The 19,001-nt window shown below is 44.4% G+C and overlaps 1 protein-coding gene across 2 annotated transcripts in view; it reads left to right on the top strand.

Moving 5' to 3' along the window:
- The window catches only part of LOC124544877 (protein spaetzle 5), a 321,525-nt gene that overhangs the window by 188,936 nt on the left and 113,588 nt on the right, over nucleotides 1-19,001 (top strand). For both annotated transcript variants that reach the window (XM_047123601.1, XM_047123600.1), the window contains exon 2: nucleotides 15,611-15,774. In XM_047123601.1, the coding sequence (XP_046979557.1) occupies nucleotides 15,611-15,774 (164 nt within the window). The remainder of the gene's footprint in view (nucleotides 1-15,610; nucleotides 15,775-19,001) is intronic.

The raw sequence follows: 19,001 nt of genomic DNA, 5'->3' as shown, positions 1-19,001 counted from the left end.
GTTCTTTCCGAATAAGTCGTCGTGAATAGCGGCTTTATCTCCGGCATCGGGCCACGATTATTCGTACATCATCGGCTTTCTCCTTGAATGACTACGCAGAAAGGCTAGCAGCTGTCTGCATTTTTATCGAGAAGAGGAGGTTAATACATGACAGACAGGGGCGCACACACACACACACACACACACACACACACACACACACAAATTGAAGCGCTGTGTACTTTGCATCATGCAAGAGTATATATGAGGAAATGTGGAGAAACGTATGTATCAAGCAGCGGCAGGTACAGAGTGAAAAATGTCTTACTAAGGCATTGTAGCTTGAAGAAAAGTTTCTATAATGATGTGTCCGGAAGCCAATATGTATTGGGATATGGGACAATCTGTCCCTCATTCCCACCTGTCGCTACGAAGAAGCAGAAACTATAAGCATAGCTGCGTATAGTTACCACACATCTTGACATATCCTTCTTCGCAGAGAATGACCCGCTCTTTCAAATACACATGACTCCATTCGGTTTGCGTTATAAGCATTCCCACACGCTCCTGTAACGTCGATGAGTTGGCAATACACCGATATCTTTAAACGTCCCCATAAGCAGAAATCCAACGGATTTAGGTCCGGTGAACCGGGAGACCATGCTAGGGGAACTCCTAACCAACCATCGCGGTGAGGTACTGTTGCACGATACGTAAAAGATGCAGTGGTGCCCAGTCGTGCAAAATTCATAGTCATTGTTTTTCTGCTAGAGTAACATTCTCCAATAGCGCTAGTAATTCATCATCCAGAAATAGATGTATACAGCACCTGTTAATCTCCTTGGCAAAGTGTATAGCTATATGAATCTCTCACCGACAGTCCCTGCCCACACATCGATACTAAAGTGATGCTTATTCGCCACCTCCGTTACTGCTCAAGAACCTGCATCTGTCCACACGTGGGCACTGTGGTAACAGCCATCTCTTGTGAATTCTGAGTCATCTGTAAATAAAATGCAGGTTGTGAACTGCGGTTCTTCAGCGGCTCATACGTCAACAGGTATTAGTTTCTGGAGATATACTTGTAGGAACTTTTTTTCTAGTTATGACAAATGCTACCTTCTCTAGGAATATACGACATTATTTTTAAAACATTCTATATATACTGTTCCTTCTCATATTGAGATAGTATAAAACCACTTCTTATTTGACTCTAATTTCTCTTACCTTATCCTCAGTATTCCTAAGCAAGACATACAGTAGTGCCTGCAGAACTCCCGCAGTCTTCCTGGAATACCGGTTCTGTAAATGTAGCCAACCAGGTTTAGCAAGAAAAATGTTGCCTTCTCCCAACTATTCTCAATTAAGCTTTCCGAGCACCTCTGTTCCACTTTCACATACGCTATTCCGATCTGTTACGACCTAAGCAGCTCGTCTTTGAATTCCTCTGGTGTCCGCTGTCATGTGTTCCTGATAAAGGCTCCAAACGGTGGAACGATGTTCAAGAATTGGTCGCAGCAGCGTCTTTGTTGTAATTTCTTTTACAAAGGCCTTGCGTTTTCCCAGAACAATTCCAACAGATCAAAGTTTACCATTCGCCTTCGTTGCTACAGTTTTCAAGCGTTCTTTCCATTGCAGATTATTTCTTAGCATTAGCGCTGATCATTTAAACAATGTGTAGTGATGAAAATGCTAACCACTACTGCTGTAATCCCATACTTTCGCGCTAGTGCTACGTCTCCATTGAGTTCCAAGTCAAATAGACGTTAAACTCTGACATTTCTTCATTTCCCATTTCATTGTAACCTTGACGTAATTGATTGTAGATCGTAAATGAGGAGGATTCTTAATATTATTAAATCTACTATAGATACGCGCTACAGATCTCCGACTTTATGTAACACACATTCACTACTATTACAGTCCCGTATGCATGTTTCAACGGCAGAAGCGTTGAGGACCAAACATCGAGCACCCAGACTCCTCTAACAATAAATTTAACAATAACGATATTTTAAGAACATGAAGGAAGAAACTCTGTGCTCTGTAGCGCAAATTTTTGTAAATATCTCTCTCTTTCTTCCATCCTTGGCTCCTCAATAGCAAACTAAGCAATATAACAACAATACGGTTAATCGACAGGAACAAATTCAGTTTCGTATGATAATTCGAGAACAGTGTGCTTCTCTTATTGTCATAATATGAAGAAAAGGGCGGAAGATTACCTTAATGTAAATAAACCGTGATTTATTTTCAAAGAATTTTCTTAAGAATTTGCTTTATTTACTAGCGGTTCATCAAGAACATTAACACATTTAATCACACTATGTAAGCATGGAAGTAGTTGCCAGGGAGTAACTGATGAAATCATAACCAAATTCCTTTTAACAAATTTTTTTTCACTTTAATAGTGCCTAAAAGTATTTTTAAAAAGAAACAATTTAAAATTATAATCAGAAAGCCCCCCCATGAACCATGGACCTTGCCGTTGGTGGGGAGGTTTGCGTGCCTCAGCGATACAGATGGCCGTACCGTAGATGCAACCACAACGGAGGGGTATCTGTTGAGAGGCCAGACAAACATGTGGTTCCTGAAGAGGGGCAGCAGCCTTTTCAGTAGTTGCAGGGGCAACAGACTGGATGATTGACTGATCTAGCCTCGTAACATTAACCAAAACGACCTTGCTGTGCTGGTACTGCGAACAGCTGAAAGCAAGGGGAAACTACAGCCGTAATTTTTCCTGAGGACATCCAGCTTTACTGTACGATTAAATGATGATGGCGTCCTCTTGGGTAAAATATTCTGGAGGTAAAATAGTCCCCCATTCGGATCTCCGGGCGGGGACTACTCAAGAGGACGTCGTTATCAGGAGAAAGAAAACTGGCGTTCTACGGATCGGAGCGTGGAATGTCGGATCCCTTAATCGGGCAGGTAGGTTAGAAAATTTAAAAAGGGAAATGGGTAGGTTAAAGTTAGATATAGTGGGAATTAGTGAAGTTCGGTGGCAGGAGGAACAAGACTTTTGGTCAGGTGATTACAGGGTTATAAATACAAAATCAAATAGGGGTAATTCAGGAGTAGGTTTAATAATGAATAAAAAAATAGGAGTGCGGGTTAGCTACTACAAACAGCATAGTGAACGCATTATTGTGGCCAAGATAGACACAAAGCCCATGCCTACTACAGTAGTACAAGTTTATATGCCAACTAGCTCTGCAGATGATGAAGAAATAGATGAAATGTATGACGAGATAAAAGAAATTATTCAAATAGTGAAGGGAGACGAAAATTTAATAGTCGTGGGTGACTGGAATTCGTCAGTAGGAAAAGGGAGAGAAGGAAACATAGTAGGTGAATATGGATTGGGGGGAAGAAATGAAAGAGGAAGCCGCCTTGTAGAATTTTGCACAGAGCGTAACTTAATCATAGCAAACACTTGGTTCAAGAATCATAAAAGAAGGTTGTGTACCTGGAAGAATCCTGGAGATACTAAAAGGTATCAGATAGATTATATAATGGTAAGACAGAGATTTAGGAACCAGGTTTTAAATTGTAAGACATTTCCAGGGGCAGATGTGGATTCTGACCACAATCTATTGGTTATGAACTGCAGATTGAAACTGAAGAAACTGCAAAAAGGTGGGAATTTAAGGAGATGGGACCTGGATAAGCTGAAAGAACCAGAGGTTGTAGGGAGAGCATAAGGGAACGATTGACAGGAATGGGGGAAGGAAATACAGTAGAAGAAGAGTGGGTAGCTCTGAGGGATGAAGTAGTGAAGGCAGCAGACGATCAAGTAGATAAAAAGACGAGGGCTAATAGAAATCCTTGGGTAACAGAAGAAATATTGAATTTAATTGATGAAAGAAGAAAATATAAAAATGCAGTAAATGAAGCAGGCAAAAAGGAATACAAACGTCTCAAAAATGAGATCGACAGGAAGTGCAAAATGGCTAAGCAGGGATGGCTAGAGGACAAATGTAAGGATGTAGAGGCTTGTCTCACTAGGGGTAAGATAGATACTGCCTACAGGAAAATTAAACAGACCTTTGGAGAGAAGAGAACCACTTGTATGAATATCAAGAGCTCAGATGGCAACACAGTTCTAAGCAAAGAAGGGAAGGCAGAAAGGTGGAAGGAGTATCTAGAGGGTTTATATATCCATAGATACTTTTACTCCACCGACATTTCAGGCGGATTACTGGTTGGTCGGGAGAAATGTGAGAAAGAATTTTACGTTCCCCTTTACTTCTTTATTTATTTAGCGGGATATACGTTTAGCAAAACAGCGACATGCAAGTCGCTAATGTTCTCAGGGGAAAGTTCCGGGAGACTCTCAAATTTGGGGTTTCTAGCACCTTTGCTCCGTTGTACAATTGCATCACGCAAGGTTCTGATCGATGAAGTGAGCTGACTGGAAACCTATGGAACAATTTTCAGACATGGATCAAATGTAGGCCAGTAAATCGTTGCTCCCGCAATATTCGGTACGTATGAAAGAATGTCTTACATTATGACAAGCACATGTACAATTTAGTCATGAGCACATGCCTTCTTCCGTACTTCTGTACATAAACTTATGATTCTGGTAAGATTTACCCGATGTCTTGAATTGCCCAGGTCATACTTTCAATAGTCGTGATGGTCAACAGGGAAACTCTGTGAGCTGCTCCACTATCACTTTCTTCAAAGGAAATCACAGCAAATTCTGTCACTGTAGAAATCAGCTACCTATATTAAATAGCTATATCTGTTTGCACCTACAAAGCCTAGGATGTTACCTGTGAGAGCAATGACCCACGACCATTACTGCGAACAATCTCCAGATACCTATCATATCAACGGAATTTTGTCTTCCTCAACCCAGCATCTTTCTAACGCAGGAAATTAGGTTTCAATGTTCTAAACTGTCTCTATCCCTACACTGGGACAGGCAATAGGGTAAACTGATAGAGAGTACGTTGAATCTTCCGATAATGGGCGTGGGCTTTCTACTGTTTAGTAATGATGCTGTTTCATGTGATGTCATACACGCATAATGAGGCATACCACTGACCACTGATGTTATTAGTTTATCAATATTTTTTTTTTAATTTAGATTGTGGTGGATGACAATCTGATCGGTAGTTAAGTCTGGGATCTAGGTTAGGTTGAAAAGTGTCAGCGGTTTTCAATCGGCGAAGCCAATAAATATGATGTGATATGGAAGAATGTCAATTCTAATTATGACGCATATTTTACACATGTCGGATTTCAATGAGCGGTTTATGTCCGCGATTTTGGCCGGCCGAGGTGGCCGAGCGGTTCTAGGCGCTACAGTCTGGAACCGCGTGACCGCTACGGTAGCAGGTGCTAATCCTGCCTCGGGCATGGATGTGTGTGATGTCTTTAAGTTAGTTAGGTTTAAGTAGTTCTAAGTTCTAGGGGACTGATGACCTTAGAAGTTAAGTCCCATAGTGCTCAGAGCCATTTTTTGTCCGCCATTTTAAGTTCGTCATGAGTCTAAGCGGGCGTGTGGTACTGACAGGTTCATTAGTTCTTTGGGAGACACGTAAATGAGAGAAATTTTTCATAATGGCTGTTATTAAACGGAGAAAATTTTTATTTTATTTGCCAGAACATTATGACCTCCGACCTACTATCGATATAAACTCGTCCAGGTGACATCAAGGTCACCTGGTGAGAAATTACTGCTACTCAGACACACGCACGGTACATGTAGCATCAGTGAGTGCGATGTCCGTGTTTAAAATGGGGAAGGCGCGCGATCTATCTGAATTTGACCGAGGGCAGATTCTGATGGGCCGGAGGCTCGGCACGAGGAGCGTTTGGAAACTGCACGACTTGTCGGGTGTTCGAGGAGTGCTTGGTGAGTGTCTTTAACAGGTGGTGAAACCACGCCCAGACGTGGGGGACGTGGGGGTAGGGCGGCCGCCCCCCATTACAGACGTCGGACGTCGCAGGCCGGGCGAACTGGCGAAACAGGACAAGCGGCGAACTGTGGCGGAAATAACATCAGACGTTAATGCTGACCAGAGTACAAGTGTGTCTGAACATACCGTGCACCGCACACTCCGAACGTAGACCTCCACAGCCGTCGACCCATGAATGTGTCAATGTTAACACCACGACATCGGCAACTATGACTGAAATGGGCATGTGACCATCGGCACTGGACGTTGGCGCAGTGATCGAGCGTTGCATGGTCTGATTAATCCCGATACGCTCTTCATCATGCCAGTGGGAAGGAGCGAATCCGTCGTTTTCCAGGGTAACAGATCCTTGTCACATGTACGGTGAGACGGAAACAAGCTGACGGCGGCTCCATGATGCTCTGGAGAACATTCACGTGGCCATCCATGGATCAAGTGGGATCTCTTAAAAGGCATCACAACGGCCAAGAAGTATCATACACTGGTTGCAGACCACGTACAACCCTTCATGACTATCATGTTTCCAGACGGCTGAGGCATTTTTCAACAAGATAATGCGCCATGTCACAAGGCCAGGAGTGTGATGGTGTGGTTCGAGGAACACAGTGGCGAGTTCCAATTGATATGTTGCCCCCACCTCCCAAATCTGAACCCAATAGAATACTATTGAAAGTGGCGTCAGAGCTCATCGCCCTCTCCCCCAATTTACGGGAATTAGGTGACTTGTGTGTGCAGACGTGGAGACAATTCCTTCCAGCGACCTACCATGATCTCATTGCTTCCATGCCACTACGTGTCGCTGCTTTCATCCGTGCCAAAAGTGGACGTAGCGCCTATTAGGTAGGTGGTCATAATGTTCTGGCTGATCAGTGTACATGTAGACGTAGAAATCTACCCGTTCAGTACGTCAGAGGAGGAAAGCCTAAAGTCTGTGACGAACAGTGTGAGGCGATCAGTGCAGCGGGCAGGCTGTTGTCCGGCCTGCATTCCGGACGGATCTGGCATTTTGTCTCCTTCGGCTTGCCGGTCCATTTACGCCGTGCGGTATAAGAGTGAAGGGTACAGCACGCGCCCGGCCTCGCTGGGAGCGCCATGTCCTTATCGCAGCTCTCGGACTCGCGCAGGTATGCTGCTGACAGACCGCCGGTAGTTCAGCCCGCGGCAGTCTTGTCTTTGTCAGCCGGCGCGTGGCGGAGTGCATGCCTCTACCCGCCGCTTCCGGTGAAAGCGCATCCCAGGCGCGCTGCTCACTTCGACTGCCCTGAGAGCGTTTTCATTTATCAAGTGCATTTTCTCGCCAACAACCAGAAACCGTTTACTAGTATAACACATACACTGCCTGACCAAAAGTATTCGGACACACTTTGCCTTCCTGACGGCTTGTACTCTGCTTGGGATGCTTACAATGATGTGTCTGAATGTCTGTGGAAGACTGCAGCCCATTGCTCCTCAAGATCAATACCGGAGGAGGTACTGATGTTGCAAGCTGGGTTCTGGAGCCAAGTTAATGCTTCAACTCGTCTCAAGTCCCATTTGGTTAGGGTTGGGACTCCGAGTAGACCAGTCCATTTCAAAATTGTTACTGTCCACAAAGCATTGCCTCAAACATGCTGCTTTATGATAGGTCCAATGTCATTCTGATACAATCATCGTCTCCGAAATGTTCCTCTCCTCTATACAGTACTGTAAAATGTGACCATATCCTTCTGAATTTATCGTTTTCTTAAGCGCAGCAAGGGGACCATTCCCTAGCCACGAACAACATTCGCATACCGTACCGCCACCTCCTCCATACTTCACTCTTGGCACCACACATAATGGCAGGTAGCGTGTCGAGACCTCCGCCTCTCCCATTGCCTTGCATCGGCTTACCACAAGCTATAGCATGTTTCATGCATGAACCCAAACCACTGCTGTCTTTCACTGCCTAGTGGCGTCGGCTCTTTACACTACTTCAAGCATCGCTTAGCACCGACTACAGAAACGTGTGGCTTACAAGGAGCTGCTCGACCACTGGACCCCTTTCTTTTTAACTACCTAGGAATAGTAATAACACTTTCGCGACTGCAGATAGCACGTTGGAACTCAGGACTGGCTCCTTCCTCTGATTTCACGCGATTTTTTGCAGCCACCCTCCAGAATGGTCTACATTCCCTGTCCGTCGGCACATGTGGTCTACCTATCCTTGGTTTACCTATTGTTCCTCCTTCGCATTCCCACTTCATAATCACATCGTCAGCAGTCGACTTGGCCCGCTTTAGAAAGGCTGAAGAAGTCCCTGATGGATTTGTTACTCCGGTGACATCCGGTGATTAGTCCACGTTCGATGTCACTGAGCTTTCCTGATTCGCCATTCTGCTGTTACTGTTCCTTTACTGACAACAGAATGTTTACCGACTTGTTTTATACTGGCCGGGTCCAACTATCCATTCCGCATCACACAGGGGTGTCCATGTGCTTTTCATCCGAAAGTATACAGAACATGCTTCGGAGCAGAGCCGTATGGAAGTGATCCTACGCATCTCGAAGAACTGTCAAATGTGCCTCCCCCATCACCGAAACCCTAAAAACAATCTTTCTTCAATTTTGTTATGCGATCAGATACTGGCGTACGAACGACACGTTCATACGGACACGACTGGCAGGCTCAGCGAAGCCGACCATCCAGTGGGATTTGATACAAGAACGACATGGCTTAAACATTTAGCACAGTGATCAACAAATTAAACTTAAGGCTTTCGGTGCTTTAGTATATGCCAGAATTCCAAGCACAAGAGAAATTTTTAAAAAAGGACCTATGATCTTGCAACACCAGATGCTTGAGCAATGCAGGAAATGAACAATGGCAGAGCATTCATTTGTTTACATGAGGGTTCAAATTATTGTAAGATGAAAATGGTATCTGTACGTACAACGGCTAATAATTCCCGTAATTTATCAATTATTCAGAGAACATTAATTTTTGAATTCCTTTTTTATTTACACGGGAGATCCTACAAACCAAATCTTGGGAGCAGCAAAAGTACTGGCTGGAGGAAGTCACGTATCCTCGCTATCGTTTTCACTTGCTTCCTCAAACGTGGCGACCTGCTCCAGTCCTCACTTGCTATAAATCAGAAAAAAACCTTCAGTCAAACGTATGCCTGACATCACTTAAGTTGCCGAAGCCGGACACAGACTTCGAAAACCCCAGACATTCTGCTAAAATCGTATTATTTTCTGGCCACATACAGTCGGTCGACGATAAGACAGCCTTAAAGATCAGCACGCGTGAGCCTCGTACGGATCAACAGCTACGATGTAAATTACCTAGGAAAGTAACAAGGATTTGTGAAAGCGCGTTATAGAGACGTTCATGTCGATTGTCAGTGCCTTCTTATTGCTCTCAATTATGAAGTGTAGAAAATATGACGTTTATTGGAGGGCGTTTAACCGTGTTTGCTACCGTTCCTTTAATACAAAACGAACAAAAGTACCTAGGTGTAAGTGTCCATTTAGTAGATTTTAAATAAAGTTTATTAAAATCTGCTGCCAATCAGATTTATCCAGACAAATAAAAAGTCCGGACAGTTGCATAATCCTCCACACTGATCTGTCCGTAGCATGTTCTGTACACCATCTGATCAACTGTTCAGGATCTATAAGCCGCCCTCCCTCCCCCTTCCTCAGCCTGCATGGATCGCCTTCGAACGCACTCAAAATTAGAACAAATTTGAGGTAGCAACCCTAGCCAGAAACAGAATGCTTGGACGAAATAAGAGTGGAGCAATGAGACGGCGACAGCAGCGTGTTTTTATAATCGTGGGCCAAGGGAATGGCTTCTTCTCGGAGGCAGGAGGTAGAAGAATTCACGTACTGCTAGTTAGTTCTTACAGTCTTTTTTCTCTCTCTCTCTAAGTTTATTGCTCCCCCTAAGTTTATTGCTCCCCCTCTGTACCTACGCTCTTTGCGGGGGCCTATCTTGCTACGTCTTCGGTACAATTCAGTGTTCACCCACGTGAAAGACGAAGTTCCCAATTAGAGTCCAGGTTTGGCGAGAAAGTATAAAACAGTGCACACTCCGCTTCAGAGAGAAAGATTCGTCTGCAAAGGCTATAGATAAGAAATTTTTCCGTAATACCCTTCGTTCTCAGAGACCTTGGTCCCCAAGAGAGGTTCTTGAAGTTTGGAATGTAGGCCAAGTTCTGGTAGATGTAAAACTGTCAGCATAGTTTCAGTTCTTCACGGATCCCAGCATCGCGCTATACAGTTTGCAATCGGACGATGGGCGGGTTTAATCGAGGCCATTTTTGTCAGTCGCGAATAAAGACCTGAAGTTGGCCACCATTACGCAGTCGTATTTTTGTTCACGCCCACAGATAATGCTCCTAAAACATCCTTAAACTGTCCAACAGGTGGTGGAAGAAGTTACTTGTAGGTTTTGCGCTACGTCAGTCACGAATTTTGTAGTCACAGGTACTTGTTTTCTCACATTTCTGGATCTCAACGTCCTCAGTAACACGCAGTTGGGAAGCTCACACAAAAAAATGGCATTTTATAGCGATTTTAATATTTGTCATTGTTGTTAATGGAGTCTTACCGCTACACTGTTCACACAATTATGAAAAACAAAACGCAAAGTAAGTGAAAGTTCCTTGTGGTAAATGTCTACAGTTTACACTTCTGCTCCTTTGCCCACCTACACACTGGTTCCACCTTCACAGTCACATCCCCCAAACACATTTTTCTTGCGAGCTCTCGACTTCTTGGGGATGGAAGGCACATTCCTCTGTGCTGCCTACCGTATGCCTGATGGAGTACGCCACGGAAAAAAAAGAAGTTATCAGTACATTGGCTCAAGAAAACGCAAACAAACATACGCAGTCTTGCACGCATGCAAACAATTAGAAACAAGTAAATACAAACAAAAAAACATGTTTTAGGTGGGGGCGCAATTGCAGTAAAGGAATGTTAGACAAAGAACTCCCCGCAAAAGATGAATCCGTAGAACTAATAGCTTTTCCGATAATTTCGTCTTCAACTTCGGAAGCTTCTTGAGCTTCTAAAGTGTGCTCTTATTCTGCAGTCAGAGACCTACCAGAAGCAACGTACAACATACTTGTAAATGACTTATACACTGATCGTCCAGTAACACACAAAATAAAAATTCCGTCGCGAAAACTAATTCTTAGAAGAATTGTACATTTGCATTCATTTTTTTCATTCTGATCATTAGTTCCGCAACCCACCTTTCATTTCGCGCACTTTGCTTGATTTTCATTCATCAAATTAAGGTGTGTTTGTTATGTTTCCGAAAAGGCAATACTGCATCTGCAACAGAATCGTTGTAAACCGAAAATCATTGCTTGGGCCAGCTGCTAATAATATAACAGGCATTTTCAAATACACGTGACGGAATTATTCCTGCAAGCCGCTAACAGAAGCCGGAACTGCGACCTTTTCTGTCTCCGCCGCGGATACAAAAATTCGATAAGACCCTAGCACTTTTTCACACACGCTCCTTTCACTTTTTGTTCTACCTTGCTGGAAAATGAACGCCATTCCTTCAAGACGCCGTCACCATCACACATATAACTTTACGACAAAGAGCACTCGAAATCCTAATGGCATCGCTTGACATTTCCTGACGCCTGCTTCCGTCTTATTCTTTCAACTGATTAACAGACCAAAAGGTCCTATCATAGATGTATAACAATTCCAAAATTTACCAACAGCATACATGTTTACCGTTATATCAGTCAATTTAACATATTTCAGAGTAAAAAGAGTCATTAATAAAGCAAAATGAAAATAACTGCGACACCATGATTTCTGTATGATTGGTCGGACGGTGTTAGTGATGTCGCCCTCCAGAAATTTACTTTCCCCATATATTTCTACTACCATAACACTCTGCTCCATTGCGCAGCTCTAGACTGAAGTAAAATTTACAACTGCTTTGACCAGCACTTTCTTATGCAAGAACTTCGGATACTTTTTTTCTAAATAACCTGTATACAAAACCGGCTTGCAGCGCCGCTGGTTTCCGCGCAGCAGTTTGAGCAGACTGCTGTGAAATCTCAATTATGCGTTAATAATCGTTGGAACTATTCGGTTTTCTCTTTCTCTTGTTGAGAACAGCGAAGTGATCAGACTACAAAGACCTCATCCCGTGTAGCTTACTGGTGGGTTAACCGCAAACCGCAACTTGTAGTCAGCGCAAGCATTTGCAGCTGAGAGTGCTAAACCACAGTGACGGGTTTCATACTCGCAACAAATTCGGTCTCTTCGGACAATGCCCGAAGGAAAACTTTTCAGGTACATTATTTAACGCATGCGGTGGAAGACGTATCATCAGGCTTACAAAACGCCCTGGTTTCAGTGTTGTCCACTGCTACGTACTGTAGCTGTACTTTTCGATTTAATCTGGACTTTATACCACAGCTTTAGCATACATTTTCAGAGAGTAGCTTTTTCCCATAGTCTGCAAAGCGTGATCACTATTAGAAGGCATTTTGTTCCAGTCATTCTGCGAAAAACTTAAGATTCATGTTGCAAAGTAGATATGTTGAGAGGTAACATCTTGTCATCATCGGGGACCTTAAGGACGTAGAATTAACTAGGGTGGGTAAGGATGGCAAAAGAAATCGCTTGGCGCTTGTTGACAGGAATCTTTGCAGCATTTATCTTAAAACGTTTAGGAAAACCACATCACTCGTTGATACTCCAAAGTAAGTCATAAGAGAATTTGGTTACATCCAACAATTAAAAACAAGAAACGATGGGGATCATTCCAGAATAAAAAGGTCATTAATAAATAAAGTTTCCTAATTGGGTTTTTCGCTCCGCAGCGGATGGTGCGGTTACGAAATTTCCTGGCAGATTAAAGCTGTGTGCCGGACCGGGAGTCGAACCGAGAATCTGTACCTTTTTCGGGCAAGTGCTCTACTGATTGAGCTCCACAAGCACTACTCACGCCCTACACTCACAGTTTTACTTTCGCCAATATCTCATCTCCTAGCTTCCCAATTTCCAGAAGAAGGACTCGTGGAAGAAAGAAAATCGCAGAGATATGGTTTAGCTAATGCCTGGGAACAGGAGAACTTCTGAGAAGTTTGGATGTTAGAATATGAGATACTGGGGAAAGCACCACTGTGAGGACGAGTCGTGGGTAATGCTTGGGTAGCTCACTCGGTAGAGCGCTTGGCCGCTAAAGGTAAAGGCGGGTTCGATTCGCGGTCCGGCACACGGTTTTAATGTACCACAAAGTTTCAGATTTTAAGGTCTTTAAAATGTGACGGTGAATGTGGTGCAGCCTTGCGACTACTTTGTTTCCTAGATATTCGAATAGCTAGCACTCTCCGCGGATTCTGGAAACGCTGTCCCGACGCTGGCAATTTGGTTTAGTCACGACTATGACGACGATTGGTAGTCATCGAAAGCTGGAGTTTCGCCTTTCATTTGACGCTTATTGAGCGTCTGCACACTCACCAAAAAAGCAGCACTCGCCAAAATGGTAAAACAGTTGAGCAGTCCACACCCACATGCGGGAAACGCCCTCTCAGCTTTCTGCACTGGAAGACATAACTCAACTGATTACGGACGACCGAGCGAGACAGCAGAGTGTTTAGCACACTGGACTCGAATTTGGGTGGACAACGGTTCAAACCGGAGTCAGTCCATCCAGATTTAGGTTTTCTGTGATTTTCCTAAACCGCTGCAGGCAAATGCCTGGATGGTTCCTTTAAAAGGGTACGGCCGATTTCCCTTTTCATCTTTCCCTAATCCGAGGTTGTGTTCTGTATCTAATGACCTCAATGTCTACGGGACGTTAAACAGTAATCTCGTCCTCCTGATCAACGAAGGATCACCTTCACTTCTGAAATACACCATGGGAACTCCACTTTCACCCCAGGGCGCACACTACTTGAGCGCTCCACGAGGACTGCCGACTGATCCCCGATCTCTTCCAAACCGCTCCACGAAGTTATTTAACTATGAAGCTTTACAATCAGTCAGAATTAGGAGCATCACGTAGGCATTTCCGTTCACCATTTCCTGCTCTCGTTAATAGAGCTCTCGTATCTTGCTCCCTTCTGGGAGGACTTTCGTAAGTTTCTCTACCAGTGATGTTGGAACCCACAAGCCAAACTCGAGAAACTACTGAACGATAAATGAGAGTATTACCCATTTAGGAGAATTCTGGGAAAGACCAGCCCAAATAAAACAACCTCACCCTGCAAATGAAAACTGGTCGTGGTCAGTATAATAGCGGACTGGGCTGGCGCACATTGCGGCAAGGAAATGATATAAACTGCCGGGAAAAAAATAACACTCTCAAGTACTGTGTTCAGTGGCACCAGGGTATAACATGTGCATACTGAAGGGTTGTTATGTTAGTGATTCACTTGCGACGGTCTTCGGCGATCAGAAGGCGCTTAGGAAGCCAGTCTGCACCCTCTGTTTTGAGTCTATAGGCAGTAACTGTACCGAGTTTAAAGATGAACAGTGTTTGCGGCATTCATCCGAGGGTACAACCATGGCCCACCAATAAGTACGTACTCCTGTTGAACAGCTTCAGCCATTTGATAAGGCTCGCATTGTGGGCCTCCGGGAGCTGGATGGATGTATCTGCGGATTGCTGCACATGTTTAGCACAGAGTACTGGTAGCGTGCCGCTGCATCGACAGGGGTCTGTAGAACAATCTCACACCTGCAAATCAGGCTCTGGACCTCCGCGTAATACCGACGCACTTCAAGACTGACGCACTGTGCGAGAGTCGGTGGCCGACCGAACATCATCCATGGACGAAACCCAACCACCCGTTGCGCCTGTTGTGTCATCAGCGAACTTTGGGAACTTTGTGCTTGCAGCAGGCTTAAGATCAACTGTATCTCTGGTCGGATTACCAGCGACACCACCATACCACCAAGGATGGCAAATCTGATGACGTGAAAGATTTGACTGGAGAGTGGAATTGTGCTCTATCGTCTTTAGTGATGAGAGTACTTCTGTCTGTTAACGAGTGATGGACGCACACGTATATGGCGTAGACCTGATGAGCTGTCTGTTCCAGAGTGCATTCGCCAACAACCCATAAGTCCCACACCAGACCTCATGGTGTGGGGAACCGTTAGTTACAGCTCGCGGTTGCATTTGTTGCTTCCCTACAGTAAAGTAACCAGTGCTTATGGTGTTATCCCCAAGCTACTGCCATTTCTTCGACAGGAAGCTGATGTACTTTTTCAGCAGGACAATGCACACCCATATATGGCTGTTGTGACGCAACTTGCTCTACGTGATGCAGATCACCCGATCTGTCGCCAATTGAACACGTTGGAACATGATTAAGCAAGAACTTGCTCGTTCTCGGGGTCTGTAAGAACCAGTGCCGAACCGCAACAAAAGGCGCAAGACGCATGAGCCAATCTATTGCAGGATACCATTCGGCACATTTACGATCGTTTGCATGCAAGACTACACCTCTGTGTTGCAGCTAGAGGGCGATAACTGTGTACTGATACCACTCTTTGGCACCCTTTACTGTAACACGCCGTTACTGTACAGTACAGTACAGTCCTACAATGGCATCTCACTTGTGAATAAAATTACCTTGTCCTTGTCCTTAAGAGTGTCGCATTTTTCTTCTGCAGTATATTAAAATTGTTCCATAAGCAAAGGGTGTGTCGAGGTAGTGCAGTGGCGGGCTCGGTTGCAGGTCTTGGGCGTGCTGCTGGCGGCGACCCCGCTGGCGTCGAGCCCCCAGTGCGACCACTACGGCGGCTGCCGCAGCTACCCCTTCCTGCCCGCGCCTCCCGGCAAGACGCCGTCCTGCGCCAAGCCGGGCGCCACCTTCTGCGAGAAGATCGACCATTACCCCACGTGAGTATCGCTAGTCCGCCTCGTTTGATGCTTTCATGCGCTACACACACAGAATAAAGCTCAACGCCACGAAGGTATCCAATAATTGTCATTGTGATACAACCAAATGACTGGATTTTGAAACCAGAACGACAAGATGAATACGAAGTACCGTACTACCACTCCTAGAAACGCTCCTTCTCATCTGTCGTCTATAGGAGATTCCGCAGCATCGCGCGAAGCTCACTCGTGGCCGGGGATAGAATCCGCCGTGTGGAGGCTAGTGAAACAAATTATGCAACTTGTTGCCCGTAGACTTCCTCCTAATCCAATGGTCGTCAAACTGTTTTGCTCAAGACCCACTAATCGTGTCTACATCTACATGGATACTCTGCAAATCACAATTAAGTGTCTGGCAGAGGGGTCATCGAACCACCTTCACAATTCTCTATTATTCCAATCTCGTACAGCGCGCGGAAAGAACGAACACCTATATCTTTCCTTACGAGCTTTGATTTCCCTTATTTTATCGTGGTGATCGTTTCACTTTATGTAGGTCGGTGTCAACAAAATATTTTCGCATGGGAGGAATTTCGTGAGAAGATTCCGTCGCAACGAAAAACGCCTTTCTTTCAATAATGTCTAGCCCAAATCCTGTATTATTTCAATGACACTCTATCCCATATTTCGCGATAATACAAAACGTGCTGCCCTTCACTGAACTTTTTCGATGCACTATGTCAGTCTTATCTGGTAAGGATCCCACACCGCGCAGCAGTATTCTAAAAGAGAACGGACAAGCGTAGTGTAGACAATCTGATTAGTAGATCTGTTACATTTTGTAAATGTCCTGCCAATAAAACGCAGTCTTTGGTTAGCCCTTCCCACAACATTTTCTATGCGTTCCTTCCAATTTAAGTTGTTTGTAATTGTAATTCTGAGGTATTTAGTTGAATTTAAGGCCTTTATATTTGACTGATTTATCGTGTAACCGAAGTTAAACGAGTTCCTTTTAGCACTCATGTGGATGACCTCACACTTTTCGTTATTTAGGGTCAACTGCCAATTTTCGCACAATTATTTTCTAAATCGTTTTGCAGTTTGTTTTGATTTTCTGATGACTTTATTACTCGATAAACGACAGCATCATCTGCAAACAACGTAAGACGGCTGCTCAGATTGTATCCCAAATAGTTTATATAGATAAGGAACAGCAAAGGGCCTAAAACACTACCTTGGGGAACGCCAGAAATCACTTCTGTTTTACTCTATGAGTTTCTGTCAGTTACTACGAACTGTGACCTCTCTGACAGGAAGTCACAAATCCAGTAACATAACTGGGACGATATTGTATAGGCACGCAATTTCTCTACAAGCTGCTTGTGTGGTACAGTGTCAAAAACCCTCTGGAAATCAAGAGATACGGAATCGATCTGAAATCCCTTATCAATAGCACTCAACACTTCATGCGAATAAAGAGCTAGTTGTGTTTCACAAGAACGATGTTTTCTAAACCCATGTTGACTGTGTGTCAATAGACCGATTTCTTCGAGGTAATTCATAATGTTCGAACACAATATATGTTCCAGAATCCTGCGAAATCTCGGGCCGCATTTGTACGGATCTATTACAAGTCGTGCGATACCTCCTAATATAGCGACGGAGGTCCTTTCTCCAGTTGTGGTCCAGCAACTCATGAACTCAATAAGTCGTTGGAAGTCTCCTGCAAAAATATTGATTCATGCTGCCTCTATAGTCGTCCACAATTCCGAAAATGTTGTCGGTGCAGGATTTTGTGTACGAACTGACCTCTCAAGTATGTCCTGTAAATGTACGATGGGATTCATGTCGGACGATCTGGGTGGCCAAAACATTCACTCGAATTATCCAGATATTCTTCAAACCAATCGCCAACAATTAAGGCTCAGTGACAAGTAACATCGTCATCCATAATGATTACTGGTTGTTCGTGAACATGAAGTCTACGAATGGCTGCAAATGGTCTTCAAGTTGCCGAACATACCCATTTTTCAGTCAATGATCGGTTTAGTTGGACCTGAGGACGCAGGCCATTCCAATGAAACACAGCCCACACCATTACGAAGCCACCACCACCTTGCACAGTGCCTTGCTGACAACTTGATTCCATGGCTTCATGGGGTCTATGCCACACTCAAACCCTACCATCAGCTCTTACCATTTTAAATCGGGACTCATCTGACCAGGCCACGATTTTTCAGTCGTCTAGGGTCCAACCGACATGGTCGCGAGCCCAGGAGAGGCTCTGCAGACAATGTCGTACTTGTTAGCAAAGGCAGTCGCGTCGATAGTGTGCTGTCATAAACCATTAACGCCAAATTTCATCGCACTGTCCTAACGGACACGTTCGTCGTGCGTCCCACATTGATTTCTGCGGTTAGTACACGCATTGTTACTTGCCTGTTAGCACTAACAACTCCACGCAAACACCGCAACTCCCGGTCGTTAAGTGAAAGCCGTCGGCCACTGCGTCACCCGTATTGAGAGGTAAGGCCTCAAATTTCGTATTCTCGGCACACTCTTGACGCTCTGGGCCGCGTTCAAAGTCTGTTACTTCCCGTTATGCGGCCGTAATCACGTCGGAAAGCTTTTCACATGAATCATCTGAGTACAAATGACAGCTCCGAAAATGCAGTGCCCTTTCGCTCCTCGTGTACGCGATACTACTGCCATCTGTATATATGTACACTGCTATCCCATAACATTTGTCACCCCAGTTTATTAATTGGTAACCTACATAAATATGTCATGAGTCCCCAGTATCTAGCTAAGGTAAGGACAGCATAAGTCGCTCATCATTCTCCAAGTACTGATCGTTAAAAGTCAGTACCATCCGGACCACTTCGTGTCGACTGTGGTCCGTTTCAGATAGCTGCCAATCTCAGCGATCTAACAGTTGCCATAGAGTAATTGCGTGATGAAGTGTTCATTGTTTTACGATTTGCACTTGTATTTATATGCACTACTCAATATGAGACACCGTTATAAAAGTTCGATAAATAATGTAAATGCCAAATTCCTTCTACTCACAGCATTGTATTCAATAGTATTAACTAATTTAATTTTCCTTGCGACAGATAAGCGCAACATTTGAATATGCCCACCACTGTAATGAGTAATCAGAAACCATGTTATTTCCGTGTCAAAGTTTATTCCATGGCAGCTGATCGGTACGAGTCGCACATGCCCGTGAGTTTTCAGTACTGGAA

This window comes from Schistocerca americana, chromosome 8, assembly GCF_021461395.2.
Source record: "Schistocerca americana isolate TAMUIC-IGC-003095 chromosome 8, iqSchAmer2.1, whole genome shotgun sequence".
In the NCBI taxonomy this organism is placed as follows: Eukaryota; Metazoa; Arthropoda; class Insecta; order Orthoptera; family Acrididae; genus Schistocerca; species Schistocerca americana.
The sequence above is the reverse complement of the archived record's forward strand: the minus strand, read 5'-3'. Positions and strand labels throughout refer to the sequence as shown.